A 17,984-nucleotide genomic window follows, 5' to 3' on the forward strand; every position below is an offset into this window, starting at 1 on the left:
AAGAGTAAAAAGCGTGTATTATTACCATTAATAATAATCATAGTAATCGTGTTTATTATTAATGACTCACAAGTTAAACAATATTACTTATGTTGCAGTTTACATAATAATTTTTAAATTTAAATTGTAAATTAAATATATAATTTTAAACTTAAATATATAACTGAAGTATTACTATCACATTTTCTGTTTACTACTAGAATTCATTACAGAATGTTAAGTGAATAATGTTAGATAAATACTACTACTGGGATGTAACTCAACTGCACCCTCGAATTTTTGTAATTGTAAATCGAAGCTTATCTGAGGGTGATACTGATTATATATACAGTACATATATTTGTTATTGATTTGGTTGCTGTGTTGGAAGCAGGCAGATCTTTGGGAGGTCAAATGAATGATCTGAAAGGTCGGATCAAAGTGAAATTGCCGATATATCCTGTGTTATTGCATCTGTCTTGATGGTTCACGTTCTTTTTTTATTGTGGGCTTCTTTTTGAACTATTTAGGAGGCTTTTTTCTTCACAGTGGCAGCCTTTCTATGTCTTCTGTGCTTTTAATTTGTATCGGCTTTGAAGTTTGTGACTTCCTTATGAATATCTTGGCATCTCTGGTCCACAAAAATTGGTAATTTTTTTCCATTTTTGCTTTTCTTGTTTGGTACAACAGATTCTGGTTGAATGGTGTTAAATATTTGGATAGGAAGATTGGTGTATTGTCTTGCTGTGCGTTCAAGTCCTTGGCAACTGGTTTTTTCTGCCTGCAGGCTTTTATGAGATTGTCTCTTGTGGACTTGCTCTTAAGACGAATTATGACTGGTGCAGGTCGTGGGAAGCCTTGGTTTTTGCTCTTCCTAGGAATCCGATTTACAGTCTGAATGTCCTTAAACTGTAGGAGGATATCAATTACATGGCCTAATTTTAAAACCACGTCTCTGAGGTTTTCTGTAGGCGCAGTTTCAGGAAGACCGTTTATGACAAGATCTTTTTTATGTTGTTGCTGATTTAAACGTTCGTATTGTATTTTTAGAGAATGAAGTTCTTGACGGAGTTCGGATGTCTCTTTCATCAAATTGTGTTGCCTGTCTTTTAGTGCGTTAATGCTCATTTTAATGTCTTTTACCGTTTGCAACGCTTCTATAACTGCTAAATTATTATGTTTTACCAAATCTTCATATTCGCTAGATTTTTTTGTTATTTGTTCGTTCTGTTTCTTAAAGAGTTCTTGCACAAGATCTACTAAGCTGGCTTTTATAGTCACTAGACCGTTTTCTATTAGTATACTTAAAGAGTTTAAATTATAGGACTCACCTGCGTTTTTTTGTCTGTTCAATTCGTCATCTGATTTTGCCTCCGGTATAATCGGCTGCATCGTAGGTGGCTGCCTTATGCGTTTCTTTGTTCCTCGTGCAGATTACACACTTCCATTCCTCACGTGTTACATCGGGTTCATACTTATGTTGCCCAGTTGTTTCTGAAAAGCCGGCACATTTTAAGTGTAGAATCCTACTGCATTTCGTACAAGTTATATTATTTCCGTTGGACGATAACTCCTCGAGGCATTTGATACACTTCATGACTCACCTTTCTTCCCTTAGGCAGTGAGGCGTGATTATAAAGATGGCGATGTCCTTTGTTCTTCGCTGGTCCTCTCTGTTCCCTTTTCAACACTTCAAAATTTGGTTTCTTCTTAGCCGATCTCGTTGAATTTTATATCACTGTCTTCGGCGTGATAAGTAGGGTTACTTGGGAGCACATTCAACTTAAAACAGGAGTTGGGACCACTTTAAAACTATAAAAAACTGGAGCAGCGATATCACCGTGCGACCGTTCGTATGCCTACACAGCGCCCTCTTATTATTATTATTATTATTATTATTAATAATAATAATAATAATAATAATAATAATAATAATAATAATAATAAAGCGCCTCCGTAGCGCAATTGGAAGAACGATGGTACGTTGCGCCCTGTTAGAACACACGCAATTTACAGACAAAAAAAATACTAGTTGTGGTGGTGGTGGTGGGCGGTAGATGGCGCTGATGTAGATGATTGGTAGTAGAGGTTCGGTGTAGTGGTGGAGATGTGGAGTTGTACAATGGGTGTCCTCCCACGATGAGTCTTCAGACTCCTTGGAGGTGTCTCGAATAAGAATAATAATTCAAAAATAAATTATTAATAGTAATAATTATTGAGGATGTCGACGTGGTTCAGTTTGGCTTCACTTGAGATTATTTTAATTGGTAAAATTTTGCAAAACAAGTCGAACTGATAATTCTGAAATATATAGGTGGAATATATTGAAATGTGTTATTAAAATTATATTTCGATTGAAATTTTTCGAGTGATTCAAATTTTACTTTCAATTGGATCATTTCTAGTGATAAAATTACGCAAAACTAAATCATATGTTTAGAATTCATTCAGCCAACAAAACTGCCAACCACTACCAAAAAAAAGGTGAGTTTTGAATGGCAAGCTTGTACGTGTATAATATCGTTATACACGTACAAGCTTGTTCAATGCATCTAAAGTAAGTTGGAGATTCATAGATGAAGACTGCAGTATTTTGCTAACAAAATTCACTTTATTTAAAATATCAAATTTACCAAATCTTTGGCGCCTTTACTATCCTGGCACCTGTGTGCATCGCACACATTGAACATGTTGGCACATATGGCCGGCGCGCCGCTGTAAAGAGTAAGGAATCATCCAGTGAAGCCCTATCGAAACATTTATACTTAAAGATGTATTACGTTAAGGGGATAATAAACCCTTCACTATTTTAAAGCCGAATACGAAACTCGGAGATCGAAATCTAAGAGTTTCATGCTGAAGAACTATCGGCGAGTTCAAGCGTAAGTCAACAGCTCGGTAGTACAACACTAGGGCAACTCGGAGCAAAGTTGGAGCAAGCTCCATCACTATCCTTAATATTTTCTCATAATGTAAAACGCAGCTCCTAGGAGATTTATTACTGTTTTACATTATGAGGAGAGGTCACTACCCAGACCGGTTCCGACCTTTATTGAGGTCTCATCAGTGAGTAGGTTAGACCTGGAATGCCAAGGATTAAGTGAACCGAACTTAAGCCTTGGTATTCCAGGTCTACCTACTCATGAGACCTCAATAAAGGTCGAAACCGGTCTGGGTATTGACCTCTCCTCATAATATAAAACAGTAGTACATCTCCTAGGAGCTGTGTTTTACATTATGAGAAAATATTAAGGATAGTGATGGAGCTTACTCCACCTTTGCTCCGAGTTGCCCTATTGTTGTACTACCCAGGTGTTGACTTACGCTTGGACTCGCCGATAGTTCTTCGGCATGAAACTCCTAGATTTCGATAGATTTCGATCTCCGGGTTTCCTATCCGTCTTTAAAATAATAAAGGATTTATTATCCCCTTAACTTAACTTACGCCACCGAAAAAATAGCCTCTTGGCTCTTTATCGTATTAAAGATGTATTATACATTTCTTGAACATATTCATCAAACATGCATGATTTGCCCATTTCTGAAGCACTCACTACAGGCCACTAGAAAAATCGGGATGTAACTGTTTTCAAGTTAGCATCTAAGGATAAATCCACATATAAGCTGCAAAATTTTTACTTGGATCTATACTAAAAGACTCTCTAAGTAATTTGCATGTTTTTTTTTTTAATCAAATCAACTTTCCTGTGTACGTTCCTCAGGTTCTGAAGACCACATTTCCTCAATATTTTGTCCTGTAAACTCAAGAAAATCGACTGTAGAACGCACACTATTTTCAGATATTAATATACTGGGTTAGGTTGAGAGATCACTAGATGGCGGCACTTGTCTGCCTCTATTCACCAGGTGCCATTTATAATTAGCGATGTCTTGGTGATGACTAACTCAGATAATGAGCTCGAGCTTTGTCATTGAAGCATGTGTTGAGTAGTCATATAAGATCAGACAGTAATATGATTCCCTAAGCGTAGTCTGCGAGAGGCGAGAAGATTATGTAACACAAACTCTGCCGCGTGCTCCTGATTGAAATCGTGGTTTCTGTTAATTAACTGTGTATTTTTTAAAAAATGTTATATGCATATATATATATATATATATATATATATATATATATATATATATATACATATATATATGTAGACTTGACAGATTTTTAAAATTACGAGATAATTCACGAATGTATACTTTCGGCCCATATTTTTGAATTCGAGCTCACATCTAATGGAATCTATTAGAAAAATATATATAAACATGACAATAGTACTGAGATATAAGTAATTCAATTTTATGTAAACTGTATATAAACAATTTTATGTATAAACAAGTATAAACAGGTTTATAAACAAGATTATAAAAATATTTTTGTATGTAATTATTTAAATTTTTATAAACTGGCTTTATTTTAAAAATATATTTTATTAAATTAAGCCTTTGTAGCACAGTGGAAATGAGGTTTGCATCCTCTGCGCAGCCACCTGAAGAGAGACTAGTTCAAGTTTATTCGACTACTAGAGAAACTTTTTCTAAGGCCTTCTTCGACTGATTCCCGAGTTAGTCGATCTCTGATACAGGCAACCGGTTTTTATTCTCCCGAAAACTCGGGTTATTGTTTTATTTTATTTTTTCATTAAAAAAAATTACAGGTTGTATAAATTGAAGATTTTGATCAAAACTTTGGACATTAAGGCCTGTATGAATGGCATGTGTGTTAATAGCACTAAACCCCTAAAGGAATGTCTTCTAATTTCGATTCTAGTTGCCGACGGAAAAAAAATTTTCTAAATCCTTCTTCAACAGATTCCAGAGATAATTAATCTGTGGCATGGTAAATGGTTTTTCTCCCGAAAATCTAATTTTTCATCCTGCAAACTCAAGGAAATCGACTATAGAACTCATACTGTTTCACAATATATGTATAGTATTTAAGTTAGGAACTGCGAGATGGCTCAGCTGTCTGTTGTACTCTCTTTTCTCCAGATGCCAATTAATATCACTGATAGTCTTGGGCTGGTTGTGCTGTGTCTGGATATAAGTAAAGACATGTGCCCACTCGTCTACAAAAGGTAGTTATCCCTTTGGTCAATAAAAGGCAACAATGGATTTTTTTATATTTAAAAATTGTTTATGTTAGATGTGTTCGATTTTATTGAAATGAATCAGAAGGATCATATATCCTACTGTTGACGGATTCACTAACCTGACAGATGTTTTGATCTGAGATTTGTCATTAGAAACAAGGCAGAAACATGATGCAACGAACTCATGCTTATTTTCCTTTGAATACATTTTCTTTTTAGTAAGTGATTTTTGGAAATTATGGAGACAACTACCGTGTTTGAATAAAAACTTTAGTTTACTATGACTAAAATTTTACAATTCGACGTTTCGACATTTATGTCAAGGTCATCTCTGGAGCGTACAAATATACACAAGAAACAAGCTATACTACAATCATACTGGTTCGTTAAAGACACTGACTAACCGCTACCACAATTGTTGGCCTGACCTCTGGTGGAAAAAAAAAAAACTTATACATCAACGTTAGAGTCCTATTATAGGACTCTAGGACTCTAGCGTTGATGTATAAGTTTTTTTTTTTTCCACCAGAGGTCAGGCCAACAATTGTGGTAGCGGTTAGTCAGTGTCTTTAACGAACCAGTATGATTGTAGTATAGCTTGTTTCTTGTGTATATTTGTACGCTCCAGAAGATGACCTTGACATAAATGTCGAAACGTCGAATTGTAAAATTTTAGTCATAGTAAACTAAAGTTTTTATTCAAACACGGTAGTTGTCTCCATAATTTCCAAAATTGCATTAGGATTACCGTGCAAGCCTAAAAGAAAGGTTTTAGTAAGTGAGTTTCTCTGTGTTCTGTGTCTATTGCTGTGAATAAATAACGCAATTTCATAAATAAATTCTTATAAATCCTGTAATTCATTTTTCCCAGAGGGAGCAGGTTAGGTTTTTTTAGCCTAAACTCTTCAAAATTGGTAGGTTGCAGTCTCTATACATAATCGTCATCGATTATGTATGAAACAATTAATCCATCTCCTAGGAGGCATGCATGGCCTAAAAAGGTTCTACTAGTGGACGACGAGACTCGAACTTATAACATTCTTTCAGATAATAATATTCGCATGGGGTGTTCCCCCTTCATTTTCCATCTCTTGAAGGGTTGATCCCTCCTGATGAGGGATTAAGTATATATATTTTTTATGACTGTAAATTAATGTGTGTTGACGGGGATGGTTTACCTGTTATGAGGGATGAAAAATGCGGATGAAAATTCCGGGTGGAAAAACCCTCTACTCCCGTATGAGAACAGCTAACTGCACCTTTAGTCGAAAGAGACCAGATAAACATTTACTCACGTCATAGATGGGAATCGAACCCAGGTCTTTCCGACCAATGGGATTCATTTATACCCCTGAGCTATGGAGGCTCTATTCTTCCAGATGGTCTAGCATTATTATAGAAATGTTCCAAAAGCTACATAGTCTCCTAGTTTTATTAATAATCGATATAGCATTATTCCAAATCTACATGAAGCCCAAAGATTCATTTTGGGAGATCAAACACTCACATACTATAATTACAATCATATCTTTCCTTGAAGTCGCTCTGCATCAGTGCACTCACCACCTATTTTGACAACATATTATACTCATTCGCCATCCGCAATGAAAAAATTACTTTTCATTTCCTTACTCATATGATCTTTGTACAATTTCGAGGGATGACCTCTGATTCTCGTATCCAGTGCGATAATTCATCCTTATGTATCTGACAGGATTCTCTTAGCAACTTGGACGTTTCAATCATATCGTCTCTCATCCTTGTTTCCAAACCCTGCAGGCCACATTCCCTTCATCGTCCTCACCCTGAACATTCCAGAGTGGGAAGACAAGTCTTAGTTATTTTCTTCTGCACTCTCTTCACTGTTTGTTATCACTATTATACCTGCATGACCAGATTTACGCACATAAATAAAAAGGTAACTTTATTAAGTGATTTATACAGAGCAATATCGCATCCTCATCCTTACTAGTGAGAGTTCTTTGCATTACATCAGCACTTTTCTAGGTAACTTTGTAACCCATACAACTATTGTGATGTTTCCCCTAAACTTCAGTCCTATCTGCCAAGTTCCCCAGATCCTTTTATCCCATCATCTCCTGAAACCAAGTAGCTCTAATATAATTAACTTCATTCCATGTTTTCTGGCCAAAATACATGTTTATACTTTTCCACTTTGAAGTGACATTCCCATTCAACCGAAAGCACGGAAAAAAATCAGCTAACGCCTTTTTGTTCCTGTACAGGGAGTAGGTGAGGCCGTTTTAGCCCTATCTAAGTTTTGGAGACTGAGTGGGCAGTTCAGTCTCCACTGATAGCCAATCAGAGATAGCTATCCTAAGTCTATCACTAATTAAGCAACACGCAGTGAAAAGACGGCTAACAAGTACCGCCATCTTGTTGTACCTATCCCTAACACAATAGTTTTAATGTCTGGAAATAGTGTGGGTTTACGGTCGATTTTCTTGAGTTTACGGGACAAAAAAAACCGAGTTTATTGGAGAAAAAACCCACTTGCTCGTCCCAGAAATCGACTATTCCCGATTCACCAGTCGAAAAATAGGCTTAGAAAAAGTTCCTCTAGTTGGCGACTAGGATTTAACACCAAAAGCACCAACCTACTCAAATCCTCTTGCAACAACATCAAGTCCAAACTTCCTGATATTTCTGTTCTTAATTTATCATCATCAGCAAACAATTGAATACCTTTTCTCCCGTCCTGAATCATATTATTGATGTATAAATTAAACTGAAGTAGTTGCAAAACAGAACAATGTGGTACCCTTCTCGCAAGCTTCATTTTTCAGGACACAGGATCCCCATACTCGATTCGACACTTTCAACAGTAGTTTATCATGTTGTTCTCTCTCAGATACTTGAGCAAAATGCATATAAATTACTACATAAGCATATTCTCTGTCGAATACACTACTCACTCTATTATAAAATGTAATTAAGTTACTAAAGCAAGACCTCTCCTTAACAAATCTATGCTACTTTCTTAAAAGATAGACATTGTTATCAATCCACAATAGTATTCTGTTCTTTATTTTACCTTCCAGTGTGTATTTTGCCTTCATCAGAATACTTGATATACACACTGCCATATAGTTGAACCCTATTGACTTGAATTTTTCCCTATGTGAAGAGCCTTCATAGGTCATCGGTTTTTCGATTATGCCCTTTGGGTCTAAGTGAGGGTTCTTTATGTTAGGGTTGAATCCCATAATCCCATCAGGATGAGAAGAACCATTATCAGGGCTTTTGAACTGAAGGTGAGTTAACTGGTCTCATACCGTGTGGAAGGATTTTTTTCCTCCAGGAATTTCTGTTTTCCAGCAAAACAGGCGATTCATAGCCTGAGTTGCTTCAACTGTAAATTCAAATCAACCAATCTCTCATTTGCAATAGCACTATGTTTCCTTCCCCTCACTCTTCTGAGAATGTTTCTGTTATCAGACTTCTGTTGAACAACCAAGTAAGTTTAATACGAGGTCTTTCACATACCCCCTAATAGCGATTCGGTAGCACCATTGGAAGAATTACGGTACTTTGCACTCTTCAGTTGGAAAAGGCCTAAGTTCGATTCTTGTCGAGATATGAGGTATCCTTATATGGGTTTTTTCAATTGAAGATGAGTCAGCCGATCTCATACGGTGGTAGCAGGGTTTTTTCAACTGGAAATTCGGGATTTTAATTCATCTTTTAGGAAATCGGCCTTGAGAACACACACATAATTTACAGACAAAAATGTACTAGTCTTGGGCAGTAGATGGCATTGTGTGCAGATGATGATGGCAGTAGCAATTCTGTGAAGTTGGTGGATTATATGATATGATGGGGAGAGAGAGAAAGAGAGAGAGAGAGAGAGAGAGAGAGAGAGAGAGAGAGAGCTCTCCCTCGATGAGTCCTTGAGCTCTTTGGAGATATCACATAAAAAATCAGCTAATGCCTTTCTGTTCCCATATAGGGAGTAGACGAGGCCATTTTAGCCCAATCTAACTTTTGGAGACTGAGTGGCAAATTCAATATCCACTGGTAGCCAATCAGAGATAGCTGACCCAAGACTATCACTAATTGAGCAGCACGCAGTGAAGTGGCAGCTCAACAAGTGTTGCCATCTCGTGGTCCCTAACTCTAACACAATATTTTAGTGTGTAAAATAGTGTGAGTTCTACGGTCGATTTTCTTGAGTTTACGGAACGAAAAACTTGAATTTCCGGGAGAAAAAACCCGTTTGCCCGTGCCAGAGATCGACTAACTCGGGAACTGGTCGAAAAATGGCTTAGACAAATTTCCACTAGTCGCCGACTAGATTCGTAAGCAAGTCTTTCTTCGTGCGGTCAAGCGCCATGGTGTGCAAACGCTATGTCCACTGAGCTCCACAGGGTCATCGATGTCGTGGTGATATGCCATCCAGTCCTGCTGCCTTATTATCATCATCAAGACTACTTAATATTCTAAATACTTCTTGAACTGTTAGTATTCTGTCTGCCAGGGGAGAATTCTGCATTAATTGAGAAAGAAGTAATATTTATTTGTTAATAAATGCATGCCTTTATAAGCATTCCATTAAGGCTTTTATTTTTGTAGACAGAAGACGTCCGAAGTTTGCGCGGCAATAATTGAGCTTTGCATTGTGTATCGAAGGCCGATGCTTGCTCGTCTAGTCAAAGCTACCTTGGCTTGCTCAATTGTAGAAGATTCCGAGTCCTCGCAGCAGCAACACTGTGATTTCATGCGCGCGCATAGCAATTTCACGTCATCTCACTCTGTTGCTTAAACACAAGCCATATGCAGTCAACGTAGCTCTAGCTAGAGAGCTTCAGTCAGCCTTTACAAGCGTGCGTGTTACTTGTGAAGATTAAGTTAAAACCAACTTTTTATGACGATGTTATTGACCAGTTCATAAAGAAGAACTGTAGGGTAGAATTTGTATTCAAATAGCTAAATTGAAAAAAAAACATTTGCAAAATAAATGTTGTATTTGTATGATTAAATGTACACAAATTTCTAAATACTGTATATTATTATTATTATTATTATTATTATTATTATTATTATTATTATTATTATTATTATTATTATTATTATTATTATTATTATGTGTAGCTCATAAGTGGTGAGCTGTGGAGCCTGTGTAGCTCAGTGGATGTGGCGTTTGCACACCACCGCACTTGGCCGCACGGAGTAAGTCTTGGTTTCGAGTCTAGTCGGCGACTAGAGGAAATTTTTCTAAGCCTTTTTTCGACCGGTTCCCGAGTTAGTCGATCTCTGGCACGGGCAAGCAGGTTTTTCCTCCCGGAAACTTGGGTTTTTCGTCCTGTAAACTCAAGAAAATCGACCGTAGAACCCACATTATTTCAGACATTAAATATATTGTGTTAGGGTTAGGCACCACGAGATGCCGGCACATTTGAGCCGTCTCTCTTCACTGTGTACCGCTTAATTAGTGATAGCCTTGGGCCATCTGTCTCTGATTGGGTACCAGTGGAGATTGAACTGCCCACTCAGTCTCCAAAAGTTAGATAGGGCTAAATGGCCTCGCCTACTCCCGTATATACGGGAATAAAAAGGCGATAGCTGATTTTTTTTTTTTTTTATTATTATGTTTATTATTCACATCATCACGTATACAAATTATACTATTCAACTTGATATAGTTTTAAATGGTCAGTAATTCATTATTCCGCTAATCAGACTTCAATCACACCTCACACTCCCTGAATGATAACAAGAGCAAGCGTGAATTTCAAGACCAGCATTCTCCCCCTGCTGTCTGCCTTCCTATTGTTATTCAATACTACTCCAAATATCTCCCCTACTTGAGAAGTACACTGACGGAATACTAACCGAGTATTTTCATTAGATCTTCAGCATATGTAACCTATGTTCCATCTTCAGCAGCTAAAGTTGATTTTCTATGTTCACCCTTTCTTCTACTGGTTACAAAACTGTAGAAATTTGTAGAGTTTTTGCTTAGCTAACTGAGCTAATTTTTCATATGAGAATTTCTTCTCTCACTACACTTGTCACTTTTCTGGGCCTTACCTTATTCTCTTCACGCTACTTAGAGTAGCACTGTTCTTTATGTCTCCTCCACATCTTCCTATTTCTGAAAAGTTCTAGGATAAATGAGGCAATTTGTTGTGAAATCCACAGCCTCAATATGCAAGTAGCCTGGTTGAGAGGATGAAGAATATAATTGTGTGTCAAGTATAATTTTTCATAGCAACAAAAGGAAGGTGGTATAGAAACAGTTAAATGAGGATGGCCGTACAGATAAGAGAGCGGAAAAAATCGGAAAAGGCATTTGTCTACCACTTGATGTAACATACTCATAACAATAAGAACACTGACAGAAAATAAATATCAGCAATATTTAATGTCTTTTTATTTTCCAAAGAGAGAATGCACATAGTTTTTTTAGCCCTAGTTAACTTTTGGAAATCCATAGGTAGCTGTGAGTTTCAAGGTATCAGAGGGGTATGGGTATGACAATAATCCCTTATCCTTACTAACTCTAGATTTGTTCTCTGAAATGGTCTGCATTGTAAGATACTTTTTTTTTTTATTTTTTTTTTTATTGATGCATATGATACAAGGTTAAAAATCCGAAAATATCGCTGCTTGGGGGGTACCAGAGATTCCAATTTGCGTGAACCTTCTGAAAAGGGAGAAAAAAAAAAAAAAACCTTCTCTAGTTCGAAGTTTAGAACGTATAGCCTAAATCCCTACCCCAAGGCTACACAGCTACCTCAACAACAATGCCATCTCCTCACGAATTATAAGCATATCGATAGGGCTAATACGAGAATAAAAAGGCGTTAGCTGATTTTTTTTTTTTGAGGTTTTTTCGATATTTTCTCATTTAGCATAGGTCTTTTATTGTTTTAATATACCGCTTACTTAGTTGATCGACTCTTGAGAATATGAAACTAGCGATTAAAAAATTGAGATAAAATTAATTAGCTTTAGATAATTTTAATACTGATTGCTTTTCAGTAATGACAATGAACTGAATTATTTATCGAACTTCTCGGATTTTTATTTATTTATTTGTTTTGATAAATATGCCCACAGACTCGGAATGCTTGGATTCATGCTTTGAAGTGAGGAGATGGCGCTTTTTAAAGTTTACATGTGATTGGGGTGTTTTGGTTATGTTTAGTTCCAGCTTCTGTTTATACTTAGTTCTTAATTCTGCGTTTAAGTATGGATTCGTTAGATGACGGCGTCATTAGTAAGTTTTCAAGGTTTCTTCTTGAGTTGGAAGTTTCAGAATAATCACATTGGGTTAATAATATTATTGAAGTGTTTGGGCATTGTAAAGTGTTAGCAATTCTCTAAGTATTCAGTAAAGTGTTATTGCCACTCACTTAGGAATACAAACTTTTTTTTTTTTGTTAAAAAAAAAAAGGGTGGTGGTTAGTAGACTTGGCTGCTAAGATAATATTTGTACACAACCGAAGGGTGGTTTAAAAATTATGTCTGTATCCTAAAGGCAATCAGTAAATTTTTAGAATATCAGAGCTCATTTGGGGGAGGGGCTGGAGTGACTTTCCAAATAGGATGTGGCTTATTGCTTAAACCTTAAAACAGATTTGAGAAGGGTATAAGTAGTATGAAATGGAGGGTTTAACACAGCTTCATTCTCATACTCTTTTAACGATTTACTTACTGAGAAAAAGAATGCTGTATAATTTTTAGTTATGTAAATGTGTGAAATTCTTCCCAAACTGGGCTTTAATTTACTCACTCAAGAAAAGGGCAAGTGTAAATGAGAATTATCAACAGGCATACTCGCTTAGCAGTCTGGGCCACACTGATCCATTATATTCACAAGAAGACAAGGAAACTTTGTACTCATATGTGCACAAGCAATATTGTTATTATTATTATAGGCTACTCCATGGAGTATTTATACTCCTTAAGGGAGGCCCTATCCCAAGCACTAACCAACATTTGTGCAATATCTATCATATACTTTGCTTTGAACTCATTCACAGTCATGGCACCCACAACAGACTCTGGCAACCTTTTCTCCTCATTCACACTCTCCAAGCAAAAAAATTAGTTCTGACACCCTTGTTAACTTCATTCCTGCTCAGTTTCCAAGGATGGCCCCGTCATTCTCCCACCACCAGACCTGTTCTGAAAAATTTCCTCTATATTAATCTTGTAAAAACCATTTGGTAATTTGTATGTGTTAATCATATCATATTCTTTTTTTTTTGCCTGTCAAGCAGTTTCTGTAACCCACATAACTTCAATATGTTCTTGTAAGGATCATTCCATAGACCTTCCACCATTTTGCTAACTCCTAGTTATCTGTCAATTATTCAGTCTTGTTGAAAAATCGATTTATTTGTTGTAACTGCAGAAGTCAGTTGGCATGCTAACCTATTAAAGGACTGGTTAATTATGTTCATCTTTTCAATCAGTAATTTAAAATCACAAGTGAAAGGCCAGTGTAGTATCAAGCTGACCAAAAAAAAAAAAAAAAAAAAAAAAAAAAATAGGGGAGGTGACAAATATTATACTCAAAAGAACTGAAAAAAATAATCAATGTTTTTTAGTGAGCTGATCTAATCTTTACAGTAACTGGAGCCCTATTAACTTGCCAACTATATGGATTTGAGATGTTCATAATGTATTATAAGAGTCCAACTACATGTTTTGTGCAAGAAAAATGTATGTGTTCTTGATGTTCAGAAGATGCACTTATTGACAGATCTTCCTGTTTGTCCATAGTGAGACAAGTTGCATGAACATGGTACTTTATATATGCCAGGTAGCATCAGTGGTGAGTTTGTCTTTTGGAGAAGTTAGCAAGTTATGAATTTGGTTGATGGGGTTACAGGTAGCAATGAGTTTATATTTTCATAATTTTTGCCACCTATTTAATGTATGGTATAAGAATTCTGTAGGCTTGCATCTTGTCTTACTATGAACAAACAGGAAGATCTGTCAATAAAGTAGCGCAATTGGAAGAATGATGGTAAATTGCGCCCTTTGATTGGAAAAGGCCTGAGTTCGATTCACGGGAGGAATCTTTATATGGACTTTTTCAATTGAGAGTGAGTTAGCCAATCTCATATGGAGGTAGCAGGGTTTTTTCTCCCAGAAACTTAGAGTTTTTCATCCTGCATGCAGACAAATTGGCCCTTCAGAACACACGCAATTTACAGACAAAAAAAAACTTGTGGTGGTGGTCGGTAGATGGTGCTGATGTAGTTGATTGGTAGTGGTGGAGACGGAGAGCTGTACAGTAGGTGTCCTCCCATGATGAGTCTTCGGACTCCTTGGAGGTGTCTCGAATAATAATAATAAATGCATCTTTGAACATCAAGGCCACATCCAGCTTATCAAATTTGGTCTGGCACAATATGAAATTGAAAACACAACCACAGTGTCCCTGGGGGAAAACACCAAGCTGCTACATAGATCCATATATAAATATGAATGTTTATACAAAAAAAGTTTGAAGCCCTACTTCATTTATCCTAATCTCAATTGTAATGACTGCCTTTCTATTCCAAAATTGTGGGTAATTGTTATTCTCAGCTGTATTAAATAAATCTTAATCCCTTATATTTTATTTTTAACTAATGTAATTTAATTTCAACCCAATTGTTTTAACCCACGAACACGACTGTATACATAGAGAAACTTCAGTTTAATGCATGCGCTCTGTTTTTATTCAAATTCCTTATTGTTGTTCACCGTTTGTAATGATGTCTTACGATACACAGGATGAAATATTTGCATAATAAATTTAATTTTTATTTTGTTGCATGTGTGAGTGTATAGTTATCTTCCTAGGAGTTTTTAACATTGTAACACAGACTGGCTCCTCTTCTGTGATTTCACAGATCAAGCTGGAAGAAAAGCCAAATCATTTATCATTCATGATGTAATGCAGATTACTATCCTAAATACCAGGTAATTACATTCTTTTTTCCAACACTGGAGCCGTTGTTGATGAGTCCAGTTGCTGCACTGCATTGTAGATGTTTGCTCTCCTCTTGGCAACTCGGATCATAATTTTATGCCTCCTTTTCTACAGATAAATCTCCTCTCAGCCAGTTTTAGCCTCATACTCTATGGTAGTACTTCTGGTGTTTAAACTTATGTTGTTTATTATTCGTGTTGTTTGACTTCCGAATTAACTCTGATGTGTATCATCATTTATTTATAATTTTACAATTATAAATAGGTAAACCATTCAAAACAAAAGTAGTCTGTGTACACTATAGTTGCTTTACACCTCGCTGATTTGCCACGTTATAGGCATTTCTTGAGGTTTCAACTCTCTGAAGACCAGTTACTCTACACAGTTTATCCATCCCATTGAGGATCTCCCACTTTACCCTATTTTATATATCCTCTTTTGTTTTGAGAAGTCCTTCCATTCTTTCTTTCTGTGCCCAAAGTGCAGTGATCTCTGTTGTCCAACCTTCAAATGAACTAACCATTCAATTAACTATTGAATGGGTTGGTGTGTCAACTGACTTCTGGTAGAGTGCCATGTAATTGTACTTTCACTTATCTAACTGGCAAATTGCTCTCCCTCTGTGGTTGAATAATTGAGAGATTAGTTGTATTTCAGCTTTCCTTAGCAAAATACTCTTGAGTCTTAAAGCTCTACCGATCCTTTCTAGAACTCATCCATTTGTCTTCCTTTTGGTGTATGTAATCCTCAGCAGTCTCCTGTAATACCATATATCATAAGCAGCTATCCTTTCTTTTCAGACTTCTTTATGTTCTAAGTTTCACATCTATAAGTACTGTAAAAACACCTTTATTCAGAATCCTCAACTTTGTTTCCTGTAATCACAAATCCCTGACTATTGTTCTGGCCATTCCTAGTTTTTTTTCTGATATCTTCAGAACAGCAGTTGTTCCATTGATAATGGATCCCAGATACTCAAATCTGCTGACTTCCTCAATTATTTCTCCATTAAGGTACACATTTCTCAGAACGTTATCTCTGTCTATATTTCCTTCGAGAACCATAATCTCTGTCTTGTTAGGGTTGAGTTTGTTCTGTTCTTTTGATTTCTCAATAACATTGCCACAAGTTTGTCCTAATTCTTTCTTGTCATTACAGAGGAGTACTGTATCATCAGGGTATTTCAGATTGCTGCCCCATCTGTCCCTTATTTTAATTCCTGTCTTCAGCTGATCGAGTGCCAACATGCACACATGATATCCTCAGCATAGATACTGAACTGGTGAGGAGAAAGTAGGCATTCTTGCCTAATTCCCTTACTTACTTGTTATGTTCCATCGAGTCGTTTTCGACTCCTGGTGATTCTGTGAACATACATTCTCCATTCAGATCTGTCCCTGGCCATATCTTTCAAAATTTCCAAGCGCATTCCAGTTGCTTCTTTAACTCCACCCACCCATCTAATTCTTGGTCTTCCTCCTCTCCTGCTTCCATCAACTTTAACAATCATCATCTTCTCCAGACTGTCATTTGTCGCATAATATGTCCGAAGTATGACAATTTTTGCTTGATGATCATAACTTCAAGGGAGCAATCTGGCTTTACTCTGTCTATCACTGATTTATTGGTTTTCTTTGCAGTCCATGGTATTCTTAGTAAGCATCTCCAAGCCCATAATTCAAATGCATCTATCTTCCTTTCGCTCTTTCTCAGGGTCCAACTTTCACATCTGTACAGTACCACAGGGAATACTATTGCTTTCACGATTCTGATTTTTGTTGTAAAGCTAGTATCTTTAAAGATCTTACTTAAATTTGTCGTTACTTTCTTTCCGAGTAATAATCTTCTAACTTCTTCAGTACAATAACCATCTTGATCAATTCGAGATCCTAGGAGTACAAAATTTTAACTGCTTCCATTGTCTCTCCATCTACTTCAAAATCATTAAGTTCACATGTTGCCATAACTTTTGTCTTTTTTGAGGTTAAGTTTAAGACCATATTTAACATTTTGTTCTTTAATTTGCATAATAAGTTCCTCCAAATCTTCTTTGCATTCTGCTACCAAGGTGGTATCATCTGCATATGTCAACTTATTAATATTTCTTCCACCAATTTTAATTCCAACTGAAGACTCCTCCAGCCCTGCCATTCTTAAAATGTATTTGCTGTACAAGTTAAACAGGTATGGAGATAAAATACATCCATGTCACACCCCTTTACCTATTGTGAAATACTCCATTTCTCCAAGATCTGTTCGGACAGTAGCTTCTTATTCATAATAAAGATTCCTCAGAAGGATAATGAAATGCTCTGGTACTCCCATTATTCTTAACACATACATAGTTTAATATGATCTACAGAGTCAAAATCCTTGCTAGTCAAGGAAACAAAGGTAGACATTCTTTTGATATTCCTGTGCTCTTTCTATTATCCATCTCACATTGGCGATTTGATCTCTTGTTCCTCTGCCTTTTCGAAATCCTGCCTGTTCATCTGGCATTTCTCTCTTCATGAATGGTTCCAGTCTTTTCTGAATGATCTCAAGTAAGACTTTACTTGCATGAGAAATCAGTGCTATAGTTCTGTAATTTTCGCACTCTCTTGCATTGCCTTTCTTCAATAAAGGTATATAAACTGATTGTTTTCCATTTCCTTGGCCATTTAGTTGTGATCAAAATTCACTGACATAGAACTGTTAAAATTTTAACTGCCTCTTCTCCCAGGACTTTGAGCAGCTCGGTGCCTTCTTACTGGATAGCTGTTGCAGTACCCACCTCACTTCACTCTCCAGTGGTACTGGCTCCTGTGTATAATCCTGCTCTTCAAATTTCTCAGTAATTTTGGAGTCCTTTCTGTAAAGGGCTTCTGTATGCTCTTTCCATCTTTCTTTGATGTCTGCAGCTTCTGTAAGATATCTTCTTTGTTTACTTTTCAATATTATCACCTTGG

The 17,984-nt window shown here is 36.5% G+C and overlaps 1 protein-coding gene across 1 annotated transcript in view; it reads left to right on the forward strand.

Annotated features, from left to right (window-relative positions):
• Window positions 1–12,192: 12,192 nt before the first annotated feature.
• The window catches only part of SWIP (strumpellin and WASH-interacting protein), a 557,147-nt gene continuing 551,355 nt past the window's right edge, over window positions 12,193–17,984 (forward strand). The window contains exon 1 of the mRNA XM_090402140.1: window positions 12,193–12,321. Within this exon, the coding sequence (XP_090258266.1) occupies window positions 12,294–12,321 (28 nt within the window). The 5' untranslated portion in view covers window positions 12,193–12,293. The remainder of the gene's footprint in view (window positions 12,322–17,984) is intronic.

This window comes from Typopeltis vanoorti, chromosome 12 (assembly GCF_054136105.1).
Source record: "Typopeltis vanoorti isolate ZY-2024b chromosome 12, IOZ_Tvanoo_1.0, whole genome shotgun sequence".
Lineage (NCBI taxonomy): Eukaryota > Metazoa > Arthropoda > Arachnida > Uropygi > Thelyphonidae > Typopeltis > Typopeltis vanoorti.